At 37.4% G+C, this 18229-nt stretch overlaps 2 protein-coding genes across 7 annotated transcripts in view; one reads left to right on the forward strand and one right to left on the reverse strand.

Annotated features, from left to right (window-relative positions):
* The window catches only part of LOC124223162 (lachesin), a 179943-nt gene that overhangs the window by 160949 nt on the left and 765 nt on the right, over window positions 1–18229 (reverse strand). The gene's annotated exons all lie outside the window — the stretch shown is intronic.
* Window positions 1–18229, forward strand: part of GEFmeso (Guanine nucleotide exchange factor in mesoderm) — a 44801-nt gene that overhangs the window by 15879 nt on the left and 10693 nt on the right. The window contains exon 1 of one of the 6 annotated variants that reach the window (XM_046634885.2): window positions 10452–11521. The exons of 4 other annotated variants lie outside the window; for them this stretch is intronic. In XM_046634885.2, coding sequence (XP_046490841.1) covers window positions 11491–11521 — 31 coding nt within the window. In that variant the 5' untranslated portion in view covers window positions 10452–11490. Of the gene's footprint in view, window positions 1–10451; window positions 11522–18229 lie in introns of those variants that run through there. One more of the 6 variants, XM_046634888.2, reaches the window with a different exon arrangement.

Genomic DNA, 18229 nt, shown 5'->3' on the forward strand with positions numbered 1-18229 from the left:
CGAGTATACATACATATGCATATGATCGTATAGCATATGTATACATATATGCGTATAAAATAATAAGCACGTATTCGAAAAAAATCGTGATAAAAGTATTCAACATTATTATTGTTATTATTGTTATTATCATGGTTACAATATTAGTCCCTGAATTCTGAAACCAGCGTAAAAAGGAAATTCCCATCAGCTTATCCGTCTTCTATATCATCGATAATGAACAAATATATTGTAAAGCATGCATCAACGCGGCGCGTATAGAGCGATTACAAAACCGCAACGATAATACGGATTAGGATATGTGAATGTATAAAAATAGACGAGATATCCATTCGTACGTAAGAAAACGTGCAGTGTAAGTAAAAGAAGAACAAAACTTACAATTCCATTAGGAGCCGAGTCGTTGTTTCAAAATTTAATTTTCCCGCATAATATAGGTATAATTTTATACCTCGCGTTAATTATAACATTCATATGAAAATTCTCTTTAAATAAATTCCTAAAATATTTCACCGACGCATATATATATATATATATATATATATATACATATTTGAAATAAAAATTATATTTCCATAATAATGTGTTGTACTATAACGTCAATAATACGAAAATTTCTCCGCAATCCGCGATGAAAAATAGTTAATAGAACCGATGTGAGAAGAAAGCTGAAAGAAAAAAAATAACGCAAAGATTAAACGCGATCAGAAAACACGTCGTGGCGTTATATCGTGAGTAGGAATGCCAAGAACCGCGGCGCCGTCTCTTCGAGAAAAACTTCCATCATCGTCATCGTCGTCGTCGTCGTCGTCTTCGGCGTCGACGCCGGTTGAAGGCAGGCGCCGTTTCTCTCTGCCATGAGAGATCGAATCGTTATTTTACACACATACGTGTGCGTATGCGCTATACGTATACAGTATGCAGAAATAATCGTCGCAACTATTCAACTTCCTCCCCGTACTTCGATTAAATTCATTGATTACACGCGTGTACGTTTGTAATAATGATAATAACAATAGCAACAACAATTTATTAATAGGATATTTATTATACGGAGAGAGGTGACGATAGGCAACGATGTTGGTTTAAAACAAGGAAATGAAATTTCAAAATCAGTAATAAAGAAAATAGAAGAAAAAGAAGAAAAATTCCCACGATTCGTATAATAGAAAGTTGTTATATATACATAGTTGAGAAACTGTACCGCATATTATAATATTACTAATATGTGTACGACAATATAATTATAAACTGTTGGAAAAACTAGTTAGAAAGATATATGGGGCATTCCGTTAAAATATATCGTCAACTTTGACTTTATTTTTAATTCAAACTTTCTTCTAGGTGATGGATGCGAAATAGTAGTTGAACTAATTTTACAATTTACGGTTTTCCGTGTTTTTCTTTTCTTTTCTTTTTCGAATTTTTTTATTATTACTCTTGTTACAGTAATAATCCTTATTTATATGTTATCATTGATATTGTTTCGCTAAATTATTTTTCTTTTCCCTACACGTTCTCTTATCTCTTTCCACGTGTACCTCCCGAAGCTTTTTACGTTATTTTTACCTTTCATCACCTTTGACGAATATGACAAAAAGTATTGATTTTCGAAACTCTGGAATATGAAAAAACAGGCTTTTAGAAAAAAATATCGATCGGTCGGTCCGTCCGACAAACTCTCGCGATGATCTCGGAAACGCGGTTCGATATAAAACAAAAAAATTTCAAATTTACAGAAAACATTACAATCAAATGATGGTTATAAAAAACTTCCACGTACAGTTTAATTTCAATTTCCGCTTCTGTCTTAAAACAAATCGATCTTCAATATTTTACCTACAAACGTATACTTTTTCCCTAAATAAAACGATTATAAATATTTCATTTTTCAGTAATTTATTTATTTTTCTTTCAAAACTTTTTCACTCGACCTTCTTCCAGATGATCGTGAAATTTTGTCGCACAGATCGACGACAGGCAATTTTCCTTTTCATGCCTGTGAAAAGTGTTTCTCATAAAAAAAAAAAAAAAAAGAAAAAAAAACCGGCTCGTTTCTCTCGTTCCTTCTCCGTTGTTTGAAAAATTATTTAATTTCTTCAAATCTTTCAACATTACGATCGTCCTACACGCGTTGCGTCTGCAATTTACATCCCATACACGATGTAGGTGCATTTTAATAACAAGGTCCGTGCACCTATAAACAGCAAAAAGACACGCCTCGTTAACGCAACATACATAACCGGGTCTCATGCTTCGGCTCGTTTACAATCTTCTTTTAACATGTAGGTCGGTCGGCGCCGCCGCCGGTCGTCTTTCTCTCCTCGTTGTTGTTTGTCGTATGCCGTGTACGCGTGTGTTCGTTCGCCATTTAATTTATAACGAGCAACGTTTCTTACGCGTATGCACTTGAGTACTTACTTGACGCCTCGAGTTACACACCCGAGTTGCTCCTTACCCGCCTGAGCTTGCGAGCTGTACTTTTACACTTACGCGTACCTCGAGGGTCAAGGAGTGAGAAAAGTCTAAGTACAAAACAATAAAAAAGAGCCGATAATAAAAGTTGAAAAAAATTAAAAAAAAAAACGTATTTAATGTAACGTACGCATGGTATTTGATATTAATCGATTCAGGCAGGCCGTATAGTGTATTAATTATGGCGACGCGAGTCACTCATGGCGTCATATTTTTCCTAAAAACTCCTCCGTGGACGATAATGCGATGAGCTACGGTGACGTATATCCCCCCCTTATTATTTTCTTTTTGTGTTTTTTAATTGTTTTATTTTTACCACTATGCATCTCTCAACGAGGGGCGATCACACGTTATACTTATTTATATTCTTTCCTCAATATTGTCGTTGACTTGGTGAAATCGGATAAGAGAATGAAAAAAAAAAAATAGAAAAGAAAGAATTCAACGAATTGTTTCATGAACAATGACTGACAGATTTGAAAATATGAATAGAAAATAAATCATAAAGTAAGAGAAGGAAAAAAAAAATGGAAAACGAACGAAGAAAATGATCAGAGCGTTTTTAATCTCAAAAATTACCCGCATGTTTATATCGTATGATTTGAAACCTTTACCGAATAAATAGAAAAAAAAAAAAAAAAAAAGGAAAACAAAAACGAGATCGGAGAAGGTCAGGATCAGAGTTCGATGGATCGGACGCGGAATGTCCTATATACGAAAGAGTTTAGGTACGAGGCGTATGTGAGGAAGGTCGTAAAGCTCTATCAGGCATGACGCGTGTTCGACGCGGCTCGAAATGAGTCAGACAACGTATACATACATAGTATATACTCAGATTGTACACTTGCTACGCCTATGTGCGTATCGTATGTAAGTATATACGTAAAGTTCGTTTTCTTACAAGCCCTGCGCATATATGTATTAGATACGCGATTAGTGAGTCAGTGGCTCGTTGTAATTCATTACGGCAATGCGACCGCCTCCTCATCTCCCCCCGATCACCTTCTTCACCATTCGAACCGTCGATGTACGCACAAAAAATTCTTAAAGCTGTTTTCACACCGAGTCGATAAGAGTTCAAGAAACTTGCGGCATTGAAATGATAATATTCATAGGTAATAATTGAGGAAAACTTTGGCAAAAAAAAAAAAAAACCCAACCAACTCGCACGAACGCCGAAGAATCGAATAATAATTTTAGTATCATCGACTGTTGAGACTGTAAAATATTTTTGCCAAGTTTTTGGTATTCTATGCGGATATTCAATATCGTAGAACAGTGGAAAGAGCGACTAAGCGACGGGAAATCGTGGATCTGCTAGGATCGCTGTAACAAAAAAGGGCGAACCCCGGTGAATAACGGAGTAAAGTGGACGACGAAGAGTTTGCGTCGGTACGAGAAGATTAACGACGGACGTCGAAGGGCTTGCGAAATTGTTGTCCGCACGTTAGAAAAGCTTCGGAGGTTTTCCCGCGATCGACGACGAATCCTAGATCTCGGGCGTGAAATTTCCCTCTCTGGATCCTCTCGACGACGCGCTGGGAGACGATCGAGATGCCGGAAGTTCCGGGATCCCGACGGGAGAGGCAAGGACTCCGAGAAAGGGTCAGGATCTCGAGGAGCGGCTTCCGACTCCGTCTCTCTCTCTCTCTCTCTCTCTCAGACTCTCGGAGACGCGAGTCCTCGACGAAGAAGTCGGTCAACGATTGCTCGGGAAAGAAAAAGCCCGAGTCAACGTTTCGTTCGTAATTTTCCCGAATTCTTCATCTCCGCATTGATTCAGCCTCCTCTCGTCGACCGAGATCATCCTTCGTCGCCGCAAGTTTAACGCCTCCGTCAAGGACTGCGACTCCGTTTATGCTCGCCTGCAAAAGTCCTCTTCAAATCGCCAGATTGGGTCTCGTTCCAATATTGCCCGAATAAAAACCATTCGGATAAATATATTTATTTATTACAGATGTCCTAGAGACTAATGACCTTAGCTTATCGTATAAACACCTCGATGAAATTCTACAGTACAAGAAGCGATGCTTGTAATTAAAAATTCTCAAATTACAGACTCGTCGTCTCTACCTTCCAAAAAAGAAATAAAGAAACGCTGGCTCATCTACAGTTTCATATTACGTTATATCTCACGTAGTATACAACGCTGCACAACACTACACAACACTGCAATCACATCGTACAACGTCAACCCCTATACGTGTACGCACTTATGTTCCGATAAATGTATAGTCATGCCGTACATAAATGATCGATGATTCCAAATTTACAACGATCTGTAAGAAGGTATAATATAACAGATAGCCGGAGGTAACGTCTACCTTATACGTCACCGCTAGGTATCTATCTACCTGTTGCAACGTCGTGCTCGCTTCCCTCCTCTCCTCTCCTCTCCTCTCCTCTCCTCGTCTTTCCCCTTGCTCACGGTACATAATACCTACAGACACTACCGATACCTTCAAAACTTTCTCTCTCTCTCTCTCTCTCCGGCTCCGGCTCCCGCTACTCGGGCTACCTGCAGATTCTCCGAGATTCCGAGGAGAACGAGGGGTAGAGTAAGGTATTAGCAGCGAGCCAGGCAGTCAGGCAGGCAGTCGACCAGCCACAAGGAGAGAAAGAGAGAGAGAGAGAGAAAGGGAGAGACTCGGATTGAGTCAGTCTCACAGTGCAGTGCACGGTGCGCGGTGTAACTTGGTAGTAATCTTACAAATGGCATACGCGATATACGTGTAATAAAATATTACAACGTTACAACAATTTATCATACTTTGAAATAAATCGGTGCAGTGCGGTGATTGAAAATATAATACTCGCGGGGTTCGATATCGCGAAAAGGAAATCAAGTCTTTAAACGATCCCCGCATACGTATGTCCATTAAATTCACATAGTACATGGTGATATGTAACAACAACACATGCGAGCCTTCTGTATACAAATAATAATAACAATAACACCAATAATAATAATATCTACAACGAAGTCAATCACCGACGTAACGCACACTGCGCGATAACGATTTTTGTTACCCATAAATTCGTAAAAAAAGAATACACATGTAATATAATTATACGTACCAACCGTAGTTAAAAACAGTTTCTAAAACTGATCGCAGTCAATATTGTTATGTACACACAGACAATGTATATTTGACACATGTCTGGTTCAAAGTTCTGAACGTCGAATACCGCATAACGTGTTTGTTTAATACTAAATTACGTCGTTGCAGTTAGGAGGAAAAACTTTAAATTCCTGTGGATATAAAAACAATAATAATAATAACGACAACAATACCGATAACAGTAACAACGACCGTCATTGTCATCATCGACATTGCGCAACGTGTTTGCGGTTGAATGAAAAAAAAGTGGGGAACGGGGATAAGAAAAAAAAAAAAAAAAAATATAGCGACATTTTTTAAAAACTTCCTCCATCTCTCCATTCGTGTCGCAAGCGCGTTGAAGCGAAGTGTCTGCGCGAAGACACAACAAACGGGACAACTCGTGTACGCGGCTTGTTGGTCTAATTAACGAAGTGTTCGTAAGGTGAAAAAGGTGAGAAGAGAAAATCACACCGCACAGTGACCCGATGGATTTAACACGTGATATATTTCATTGACGAATCGCAATGTGTAGTGCATGCATGTAATACACATACCTACGCAGGCAGGTGAGTCTGACGTTGAGACGAGAAAAAATAAAAAAACAAAAAACAAAGTCGAATTACAATTTAACCAAAAGTGTACGAATAATTAATTTTTATTCATATACAATGGCGGGGAAATTATTCATCAGTCACGACATCGTTGTTGCGAAATTATCCTCTTTTCCCTCTCCTCTATCTCTCTCTCTCTCTCTCTCTCTCTCTCTCTCTCTCTCTCTCTCTCTCTCTCTCTCTCTCTCTCTCTCTCTCTCTCTCTCTCTCTCTCTCTCTTCCTGTCATCCGTATATGTATCTATCTTCGCTTTATTTATTTTTTTTTTTTTTTTTTATCATTATCTAATCTAACTTATCAAACCGTACAAAGAGCCGCTACTGTATACGTATACGTATCTGTAACAATGTACAAAGTACAAACAAAGCAACGGTATAATTTATCATCAATCGACATTTCATTCGTATATCGTCATCGTCATCATTGCCATTATCATCATCGTAATCATCATCGTTGAGCTGTGAGGACGCCATTTTGATGATACGTGATCTAAACTTTACACATGTAATATTAATGGATTTAATTTATACGAGAAGCCTTTTCTGCATTACGATGAGTAATATGCCGTTGAAATTTACCGATCATAAGAAAGAAAAAAAGTAGAAGCAAACTGCTATAGCTGAGTAAAATAAAAGGCAAAGCAAAAAGTTTCGTACGGATCTGCACGCCGCTTTACCAACCATCGGTAAAGCAGAAGCAGTAATTATAATAAATCGTAGCGAGCGTTAAAAATATTAATAAAACGTTCTATATTAGGGAAGCTCGGGCGTTATGGCCAATGATACGTTATACCTATATCATATATATGTGTGTATATATATATACATCATGCCGAATTGAATTCATCAACAACATACAATGATAATATGTATTTATATATGGGGCATTCCATGTCAGATTAACAGTCCATGTATGTACATCACCCCCTTCGATTTTTATCAATTTTTAGTATGATGTTCTTACGAACCGAAAAGGGTCTCGGGAATTTCTTAAGTTTTCTTCAGCCAATCGTGAAATTTTCTACAAAATCGTAAGACCAATTACGAAAACGCTATGCTTAAAAATCTTGAAAAAATTCACCCTTTTGGCAAATGAATGAGGGAAATTAAAATTAAAATAACGTCACCCGTTAGATTCGAAAAAAAAAAGAAAAAAAACAAACCACAACCATACTCTCATCATCATCATCATTATTATTATTATTATTATTATTATTATTATTATTATTATTATTATTTTCAACCACTCTGAATTATTATATAAATATTACACCGCGGCCGTTGAGTTTAATTATTTATATGTAACTCAGTTACAAAACTGCATAATATCATCGTCATCGTCAAAGTTTGATGATTTGCGTACAGAATATGCGGTATGAAATAAAATAAGCGGACGAAAAAGAAAAAAAAGAAAAAAAAAACATGAAAAAAAAATTCTTACCAATTATAGAATCGAAAGTCGCGAATGGTGTTTGCCTTGCTGCTGCTGCTGCTGCTGCTGCACGATTGCGCAATAATTAGAGATCTCACGGCGTAATAGGTTTTCTGCCCGAAGCAGCGGTATACGTATAATATCTTTATAATACTCTAATCACACTGCAGAGATTAGAATTTGTCGTAACATTTCCATAACCTCGTCGTTCTGTCCCCTCTAGCTTTATTACGTTACACAGCTCTGAACTGCACGACTCTTCATTTGTTCATTTATTTGTTCTTTATTTTTCTTTTACTCCTAGAATAAATGAATTTGAAAAAAAGAAAGGAGAAAGAAAATTAAGAAGCAAACTTCACACGCGATTCCGGTCAGTACGTAATGTAAATCGTATCGTCTGTATTAAAATTTTTAACACTCTATACGTAGTAATATTTTAACCATTGTGTAAACAAATTGATGAATAGATTTACGAAACTCTCGATGAATGTAACGAGAGACGTTCGATCGGGATTTCATCGGCTTTGATTATCGTATACGATATTTAAGTTGTAACAACATATGTACGTATACATATATGTATGTAACATATGTAAATACAATAATGGAGCTGCGCAGAGCGCCGTGTGACTGACTCACACAGCATTTTTGATATCCGTGTCACGTTATAAGTACAAAATCATCGCCGTGCTTACATTTATGCGACAAGCGAACGGCGCCTTTGGTACTCGACAATAAATTATTGAATACTTGCCGAGTATAAAATGATAACGATTGTTAAATTACGCACTTGTACAAAGTTGAGTGGATTAACCTATAGGTTTGTCCCTGAGCTGCTTTTTTTTCTTTTAAATTATTACTACGGCTTTTCCTTCATCTTTTCTTCTTCTTTACACGCGTTGTGATAAATGATAATTACATACATATTATATATATATATGTGTGTGTGAACATATACACGACGTTGTTCAGTAAATAAAAATATGCAAAGTTTTTTTTCAAACGATGAATTATTATTATATATATGTGTGTATGGGGAAAAAAAGCTCTCGTAAAACTCGAAGCGCCACACTACACGTAACACGATTTATTTATGTGATCAAATTTTTAACGATATAATCAGACTCTTCGCATTGCCATTGCATTGCAGCTCACCGTTTATGTCATATTAATGGGTATAAATAAAAACCGAGGTCGCCTTAAGTTTGACAACCTGACCCTACATCCGTAGTTATTATCAATCAACAGTTATTATTATACTCACGTATATACATACGTATTTATATTATATCCCGATCATATAGGTAATAATTTGAGTAAATTTTCAAAAACAAAAAAAAAAAAAAAAGAATGAAAGAAAAAAAAACCCAACCAACTCGCACGAACGCCGAAGAATTGAATAATCATTTTAGTATCATCGACTGTTGAGACTGTAAAATATTTTTGCCAAGTTTTTGGTATTCTATGCAGATATTCAATATCGTAGAACAGTGGAAAGAGCGACTAAGCGACGGGAAATCGTGGATCTGCTAGGATCGCTGTAACAAAAAAGGGCGAACCCCGGTGAATAACGGAGTAAAGTGGACGACGAAGAGTTTGCGTCGGTACGAGAAGATTAACGACGGACGTCGAAGGGCTTGCGAAATTGTTGTCCGCACGTTAGAAAAGCTTCGGAGGTTTTCCCGCGATCGACGACGAATCCTAGATCTCGGGCGTGAAATTTCCCTCTCTGGATCCTCTCGACGACGCGCTGGGAGACGATCGAGATGCCGGAAGTTCCGGGATCCCGACGGGAGAGGCAAGGACTCCGAGAAAGGGTCAGGATCTCGAGGAGCGGCTTCCGACTCCGTCTCTCTCTCTCTCTCTCTCTCTCTCTCTCTCTCTCTCAGACTCCCGGAGACGCGAGTCCTCGACGAAGAAGTCGGTCAACGATTGCTCGGGAAAGAAAAAGCCCGAGTCAACGTTTCGTTCGTAATTTTCCCGAATTCTTCATCTCCGCATTGATTCAGCCTCCTCTCGTCGACCGAGATCATCCTTCGTCGCCGCAAGTTTAACGCCTCCGTCAAGGACTGCGACTCCGTTTATGCTCGCCTGCAAAAGTCCTCTTCAAATCGCCAGATTGGGTCTCGTTCCAATATTGCCCGAATAAAAACCATTCGGATAAATATATTTATTTATTACAGATGTCCTAGAGACTAATGACCTTAGCTTATCGTATAAACACCTCGATGAAATTCTACAGTACAAGAAGCGATGCTTGTAATTAAAAATTCTCAAATTACAGACTCGTCGTCTCTACCTTCCAAAAAAGAAATAAAGAAACGCTGGCTCATCTACAGTTTCATATTACGTTATATCTCACGTAGTATACAACGCTGCACAACACTACACAACACTGCAATCACATCGTACAACGTCAACCCCTATACGTGTACGCACTTATGTTCCGATAAATGTATAGTCATGCCGTACATAAATGATCGATGATTCCAAATTTACAACGATCTGTAAGAAGGTATAATATAACAGATAGCCGGAGGTAACGTCTACCTTATACGTCACCGCTAGGTATCTATCTACCTGTTGCAACGTCGTGCTCGCTTCCCTCCTCTCCTCTCCTCTCCTCTCCTCTCCTCGTCTTTCCCCTTGCTCACGGTACATAATACCTACAGACACTACCGATACCTTCAAAACTTTCTCTCTCTCTCTCTCTCTCTCCGGCTCCGGCTCCCGCTACTCGGGCTACCTGCAGATTCTCTGAGATTCCGAGGAGAACGAGGGGTAGAGTAAGGTATTAGCAGCGAGCCAGGCAGTCAGGCAGGCAGGCAGGCAGCCAGTCGACCAGCCACAAGGAGAGAAAGAGAGAGAAAGGGAGAGACTCGGATTGAGTCAGTCTCACAGTGCAGTGCACGGTGCGCGGTGTAACTTGGTAGTAATCTTACAAATGGCATACGCGATATACGTGTAATAAAATATTACAACGTTACAACAATTTATCATACTTTGAAATAAATCGGTGCAGTGCGGTGATTGAAAATATAATACTCGCGGGGTTCGATATCGCGAAAAGGAAATCAAGTCTTTAAACGATCCCCGCATACGTATGTCCATTAAATTCACATAGTACATGGTGATATGTAACAACAACACATGCGAGTCTTCTGTATACAAATAATAATAACAATAACACCAATAATAGTAATATCTACAACGGAGTCAATCACCGACGTAACGCACACCGCGCGATAACGATTTTTGTTACCCATAAATTCGTAAAAAAAGAATACACATGTAATATAATTATACGTACCAACCGTAGTTAAAAACAGTTTCTAAAACTGATCGCAGTCAATATTGTTATGTACACACAGACAATGTATATTTGACACATGTCTGGTTCAAAGTTCTGAACGTCGAATACCGCATAACGTGTTTGTTTAATACTAAATTACGTCGTTGCAGTTAGGAGGAAAAACTTTAAATTCCTGTGGATATAAAAACAATAATAATAATAACGACAACAATACCGATAACAGTAACAACGACCGTCATTGTCATCATCGACATTGCGCAACGTGTTTGCGGTTGAATGAAAAAAAAGTGGGGAACGGGGATAAAAAAAAAAAAAAAAAAATATAGCGACATTTTTTAAAAACTTCCTCCATCTCTCCATTCGTGTCGCAAGCGCGTTGAAGCGAAGTGTCTGCGCGAAGACACAACAAACGGGACAACTCGTGTACGCGGCTTGTTGGTCTAATTAACGAAGTGTTCGTAAGGTGAAAAAGGTGAGAAGAGAAAATCACACCGCACAGTGACCCGATGGATTTAACGCGTGATATATTTCATTGACGAATCGCAATGTGTAGTGCATGCATGTAATACACATACCTACGCAGGCAGGTGAGTCTGACGTTGAGACGAGAAAAAATAAAAAAACAAAAAACAAAGTCGAATTACAATTTAACCAAAAGTGTACGAATAATTAATTTTTATTCATATACAATGGCGGGGAAATTATTCATCAGTCACGACATCGTTGTTGCGAAATTATCCTCTTTTCCCTCTCCTCTATCTCTCTCTCTCTCTCTCTCTCTCTCTCTCTCTCTCTCTCTCTCTCTCTCTCTCTCTCTCTCTCTCTTCCTGTCATCCGTATATGTATCTATCTTCGCTTTATTTATTTTTTTTTTTTTTTTTTATCATTATCTAATCTAACTTATCAAACCGTACAAAGAGCCGCTACTGTATACGTATACGTATCTGTAACAATGTACAAAGTACAAACAAAGCAACGGTATAATTTATCATCAATCGACATTTCATTCGTATATCGTCATCGTCATCATTGCCATTATCATCATCGTAATCATCATCGTTGAGCTGTGAGGACGCCATTTTGATGATACGTGATCTAAACCTTACACATGTAATATTAATGGATTTAATTTATACGAGAAGCCTTTTCTGCATTACGATGAGTAATATGCCGTTGAAATTTACCGATCATAAGAAAGAAAAAAAGTAGAAGCAAACTGCTATAGCTGAGTAAAATAAAAGGCAAAGCAAAAAGTTTCGTACGGATCTGCACGCCGCTTTACCAACCATCGGTAAAGCAGAAGCAGTAATTATAATAAATCGTAGCGAGCGTTAAAAATATTAATAAAACGTTCTATATTAGGGAAGCTCGGGCGTTATGGCCAATGATACGTTATACCTATATCATATATATGTGTGTATATATATATACATCATGCCGAATTGAATTCATCAACAACATACAATGATAATATGTATTTATATATGGGGCATTCCATGTCAGATTAACAGTCCATGTATGTACATCACCCCCTTCGATTTTTATCAATTTTTAGTATGATGTTCTTACGAACCGAAAAGGGTCTCGGGAATTTCTTAAGTTTTCTTCAGCCAATCGTGAAATTTTCTACAAAATCGTAAGACCAATTACGAAAACGCTATGCTTAAAAATCTTGAAAAAATTCACCCTTTTGGCAAATGAATGAGGGAAATTAAAATTAAAATAACGTCACCCGTTAGATTCGAAAAAAAAAGAAAAAAAAGAAACCACAACCATACTCTCATTATTATTATTATTATTATTATTATTATTATTATTATTATTATTTTCAACCACTCTGAATTATTATATAAATATTACACCGCGGCCGTTGAGTTTAGTTATTTATATGTAACTCAGTTACAAAACTGCATAATATCATCGTCATCGTCAAAGTTTGATGATTTGCGTACAGAATATGCGGTATGAAATAAAATAAGCGGACGAAAAAGAAAAAAAAGAAAAAAAAAACATGAAAAAAAAATTCTTACCAATTATAGAATCGAAAGTCGCGAATGGTGTTTGCCTTGCTGCTGCTGCTGCTGCTGCTGCTGCTGCACGATTGCGCAATAATTAGAGATCTCACGGCGTAATAGGTTTTCTGCCCGAAGCAGCGGTATACGTATAATATCTTTATAATACTCTAATCACACTGCAGAGATTAGAATTTGTCGTAACATTTCCATAACCTCGTCGTTCCATAACCCTCTAGCTTTATTACGTTACACAGTTCTGAACTGCACGACTCTTCATTTGTTTATTTATTTGTTCTTTATTTTTCTTTTACTCCTAGAATAAATGAATTTGAAAAAAAGAATGGAGAAAGAAAATTAAGAAGCAAACTTCACACGCGATTCCGGTCAGTACGTAATATAAATCGTATCGTCTGTATTAAAATTTTTAACACTCTATACGTAGTAATATTTTAACCATTGTGTAAACAAATTGATGAATAGATTTACGAAACTCTCGATGAATGTAAGGAGAGACGTTCGATCGGGATTTCATCGGCTTTGATTATCGTATACGATATTTAAGTTGTAACAACATATGTACGTATACATATATGTATGTAACATATGTAAATACAATAATGGAGCTGCGCAGAGCGCCGTGTGACTGACTCACACAGCATTTTTGATATCCGTGTCACGTTATAAGTACAAAATCATCGCCGTGCTTACATTTATGCGACAAGCGAACGGCGCCTTTGGTACTCGACAATAAATTATTGAATACTTGCCGAGTATAAAATGATAACGATTGTTAAATTACGCACTTGTACAAAGTTGAGTGGATTAACCTATAGGTTTGTCCCTGAGCTGCTTTTTTTTCTTTTAAATTATTACTACGGCTTTTCCTTCATCTTTTCTTCTTCTTTACACGCGTTGTGATAAATGATAATTACATACATATTATATATATATATGTGTGTGTGAACATATACACGACGTTGTTCAGTAAATAAAAATATGCAAAGTTTTTTTTCAAACGATGAATTATTATTATATATATGTGTGTATGGGGAAAAAAAGCTCTCGTAAAACTCGAAGCGCCACACTACACGTAACACGATTTATTTATGTGATCAAATTTTTAACGATATAATCAGACTCTTCGCATTGCCATTGCATTGCAGCTCACCGTTTATGTCATATTAATGGGTATAAATAAAAACCGAGGTCGCCTTAAGTTTGACAACCTGACCCTACATCCGTAGTTATTATCAATCAACAGTTATTATTATACTCACGTATATACATACGTATTTATATTATATCCCGATCATATAGGTAATAATTTGAGTAAATTTTCAAAAACAAAAAAAAAAAAAAAAGAATGAAAGAAAAAAAAACCCAACCAACTCGCACGAACGCCGAAGAATTGAATAATCATTTTAGTATCATCGACTGTTGAGACTGTAAAATATTTTTGCCAAGTTTTTGGTATTCTATGCAGATATTCAATATCGTAGAACAGTGGAAACAGCGACTAAGCGACGGGAAATCGTGGAGCTGCTAGGATCGCTGTAACAAAAAAGGGCGAACCCCGGTGAATAACGGAGTAAAGTGGACGACGAAGAGTTTGCGTCGGTACGAGAAGATTAACGAGGGACGTCGACGGGCTTGCGAAATTGTTGTCCGCACGTTAGAAAAGCTTCGGAGGTTTTCCCGCGATCGACGACGAATCCTAGATCTCGGGCGTGAAATTTCCCTCTTTGATCCTCTCGACGACGCGCTGGGAGACGATCGAGATGCCGGAAGTTCCGGGATCCCGACGGGAGAGGCAAGGACTCCGAGAAAGGGTCAGGATCCCGAGGAACGGCTTCCGACTCCGTCTCTCTCTCTCTCTCTCTCTGTCTCTCTCTCTCTCTCAGACTCCCGGAGACGCGAGTCCTCGACGAAGAAGTCGGTCAACGATTGCTCGGGAAAGAAAAAGCCCGAGTCAACGTTTCGTTCGTCATTTTCCCGAATTCTTCATCTCCGCGTCGATTCAGCCTCCTCTCGTCGACCGAGATCATCCTTCGTCGCCGCAAGTTTAACGCCTCCGTCAAGGACTGCGACTCCTTTTATACTCGCCATAAGTCATCAATTTGACAGATTGGATCTCGTTTCGATTGACGATCGTTTACTCACCTGAATTCGTATTTATATTCAGATGATTCGTCGTTATATGATTCTCGTCTCCCTTATCATTCATACTTTGTCGTACCAAAATAAACTCATCGTTCACTCGTACATTCCGCTAATTCATCGCGAACTCCAAAATGAATCACCACTGCAGAGAGAGAGAGAGAGAGAGAGAGGGAGAGAGAAAAAGAGAAAAATCCATTCAATTCGTTCCCTCAACTCGAATGGATGACTGTAACAACAATCGAACAACAGATTTCCACAACGCGTTTGCACTGTAATGAGTAAAACAATAATTACAAAAAAAAAAAAACCCGCAAAATATGAAGTATCGAAAATCTATAGCTAACGGTTCAAGGAAAAAAAGAAACAATCCATCGTAACGATAAAAATAACGTGCAGAGATACAACAATAGCCGGCAAGTAACAAGAATTTCAAGCTGCAACATCAGCACCAGCGGCACTATTACTAACATAGCCAAAGAGCATCAACGAACCCGAAAAAGCCGCAAAGATTGTTGTTACAACTGGTATTTGTATCGTAGTAATATCTCCGGCTGCACGGCGTCGGTTTCTCGAAGAGAAGGCAACGATCTTTCAGTTTAGAAACAGAGAGAGAGGTCTTTTTTCTCCCTTTCTTTTCCCTTCTTTTTTCTTTTTCCTCTTTTATTACGGATATAAGCTGTACGCACGCACGAAGAGCAACGGCTGCTGCTGCAATGCCATGTATGCAGTTACCTTCCTCGTCTTCTTTCTCCTCCGCATGTGTATATATATATATGTATATGTATGCACAGCGCTTTAAATATACCGTTCGTTGCTGCATCATCGTTCACGCCTATGGTATTATTATTACGGTTTCGAACGAGGCGATAATAAAAATTATAAATAGATACGTATATATGTATATATATATATATATATAATATACGGCGTATCGAAACTTGCGGAAGGTTTTTCTTACAGCTATCTTACATACGGAGAGAAAGGATCATTTGAGTCGAGTGATATTAGTTCGATTCAACTGACGATAAATGCTGTAGTCAAATGCGGTGGACAAAAAAAACTTGGTTAATTCAACAAAGTACTTGTGTCGGAAGAAATACTCGTGCCATACAAAGTATCAAATTGAATCAAGCCTTTGAATTATCCGTGCCGACTATAAATTTACTTCGAGATAACACGGCGCGAGTTGTGTGTCAAGAAAACGTTTTACTAAAATGACTGAAAATTTGATTGAACGCACCTAAATCGTTTTGACTTAAAAATATGTAATTGTTGTATCGAAAGAAATTGAGCTGGTTTTAATTCATATTTTTTTGAGTCGAGAGTTGAATTTTTGAGAAACGGGTCGTTTGGCTGTATTAATGTACTTATTTTATTTCAAGTACCGGATCGTTTCCGTCTGTTTTAGGAACGACACGTAAATAAAATGAAATAAAATGACGTTCGGTTTCCTCGATTTCGGTAACACGCGAAAAGGTTCGCTCGATCGCGACGAGAAATGCTTTTCTCGAATCAAGGAACTCGCGTGACCAAATCATTTTGACAAACCTACTAGATCGAAGTTGTTCGATCGAACTCATCGTATTTGGAATAAACAAGGGATACTAGATATTGAAGCGAATGGACTCGAACGAAATCTATTTCTTTGGGTAAAGAATTCCTTCCCCTCTGTGTAGCTAGGCATATGAAGCATGTGATGCGTGGGCGCACCCGGTATACGTATAATGTATGCGATATAAAGCTCAGCACATGTTGTATATATAATGCAGTTTGATACTTGTCGAAAAATTTTACCGTCTCATCATCCTCGTCGTCGTCATCACCGGCATCGTCGTATAACAAGTGGTTTGATCGTGGAAATTTTTATTTTCAATTTCGAGAAAGACATTTCCTTCTCAACGTCATTCGTTAAATGATTGTAATTTTTTTTTTTTTTTGGTTATTTCTTGTATTTCTTTTTATTTTCTATTTAATTATAGTTTTCGTTCGTTATCGTTCGGGCGTTTTCACTTCAGTTATCGATAATATGCACTACTTTTATTAAAATCATGTAAAAACTATGCAAATTAATATTTCATTTTCACATAACCCGCTAGATATGATTACATTATAAACGATTTCACTTGCTTAATCAACAGTCGATACAAATTACAATATTCGATTGTGTTTAAGAGTGGAATTCCTTTCATTCCTTTCTCTATGCATGTAAGGGATAACGATCGAAAATTAATTACTCAATATTCTTTCAAAATCTGACATAATATACATATATACATATATCTAATATTGCTACTAATCTCCGCGAGAAATATTTCCTTTCGACTTAACAATTTCGAGAAAGTATAATGATTTTGTACTTTGAACGACAATCGATGTAACGGTATGTGAAAGAATTTCAATCGAAGAGTGAATTCAGAGCTGTTGACCCTGCGGCGTTATCATAATATTATGACGATTTAACCACATCAGTTTCATTCTACTACGATATATTTATCCAAGCAGGCATTAGTTTGTTGTTTAAATGCCTCTGTGCAGAAACATGCGTACCGATATACCTATACAACATACACGAGCTTCGACTATCATTCAAACTCTCACTCATCGTTAACTCGCACGCGTGAGAAAATAATCGAAAACGCCGTGCAAGTGACGACCCATCCTTTTCCGAAAAACAAAAATCACATATATAATATAGCATGTACTCTCATAAGTTTTAACTTTTTTCTATTTATCGCACAGCATTTAACAACAATAACAATAATAATTATAAATTAATGATTATCATTGTTTAATTATGTGATAATAACGCACCAACCGCCGCCGCAAAAATTATTTCCGTGTCATTACTTGGAATATACTATGCATGGGGAATTCCATGCGAACCCGTCCAACGTGTGACCGTCATCGTTTATGATTTTGTTTAATAAATGTTGCTGCAATCGTTCCAGCTCTGAAACAGTACCCTCAATTTTTTCAGATTTTTCATTCAACTGCTTAATTATTTATAAGTATTTAAAGTGACTTTGAAAAAATGTATTTCAAAATTCTCAAAAAATTCTCAGAAACTGTAAATTTTTGATATCAAACATTCCAAAACCGGACCAAATTGTTTTTTTTATT

This window comes from Neodiprion pinetum, chromosome 7 (genome assembly GCF_021155775.2).
Source record: "Neodiprion pinetum isolate iyNeoPine1 chromosome 7, iyNeoPine1.2, whole genome shotgun sequence".
In the NCBI taxonomy this organism is placed as follows: Eukaryota; Metazoa; Arthropoda; class Insecta; order Hymenoptera; family Diprionidae; genus Neodiprion; species Neodiprion pinetum.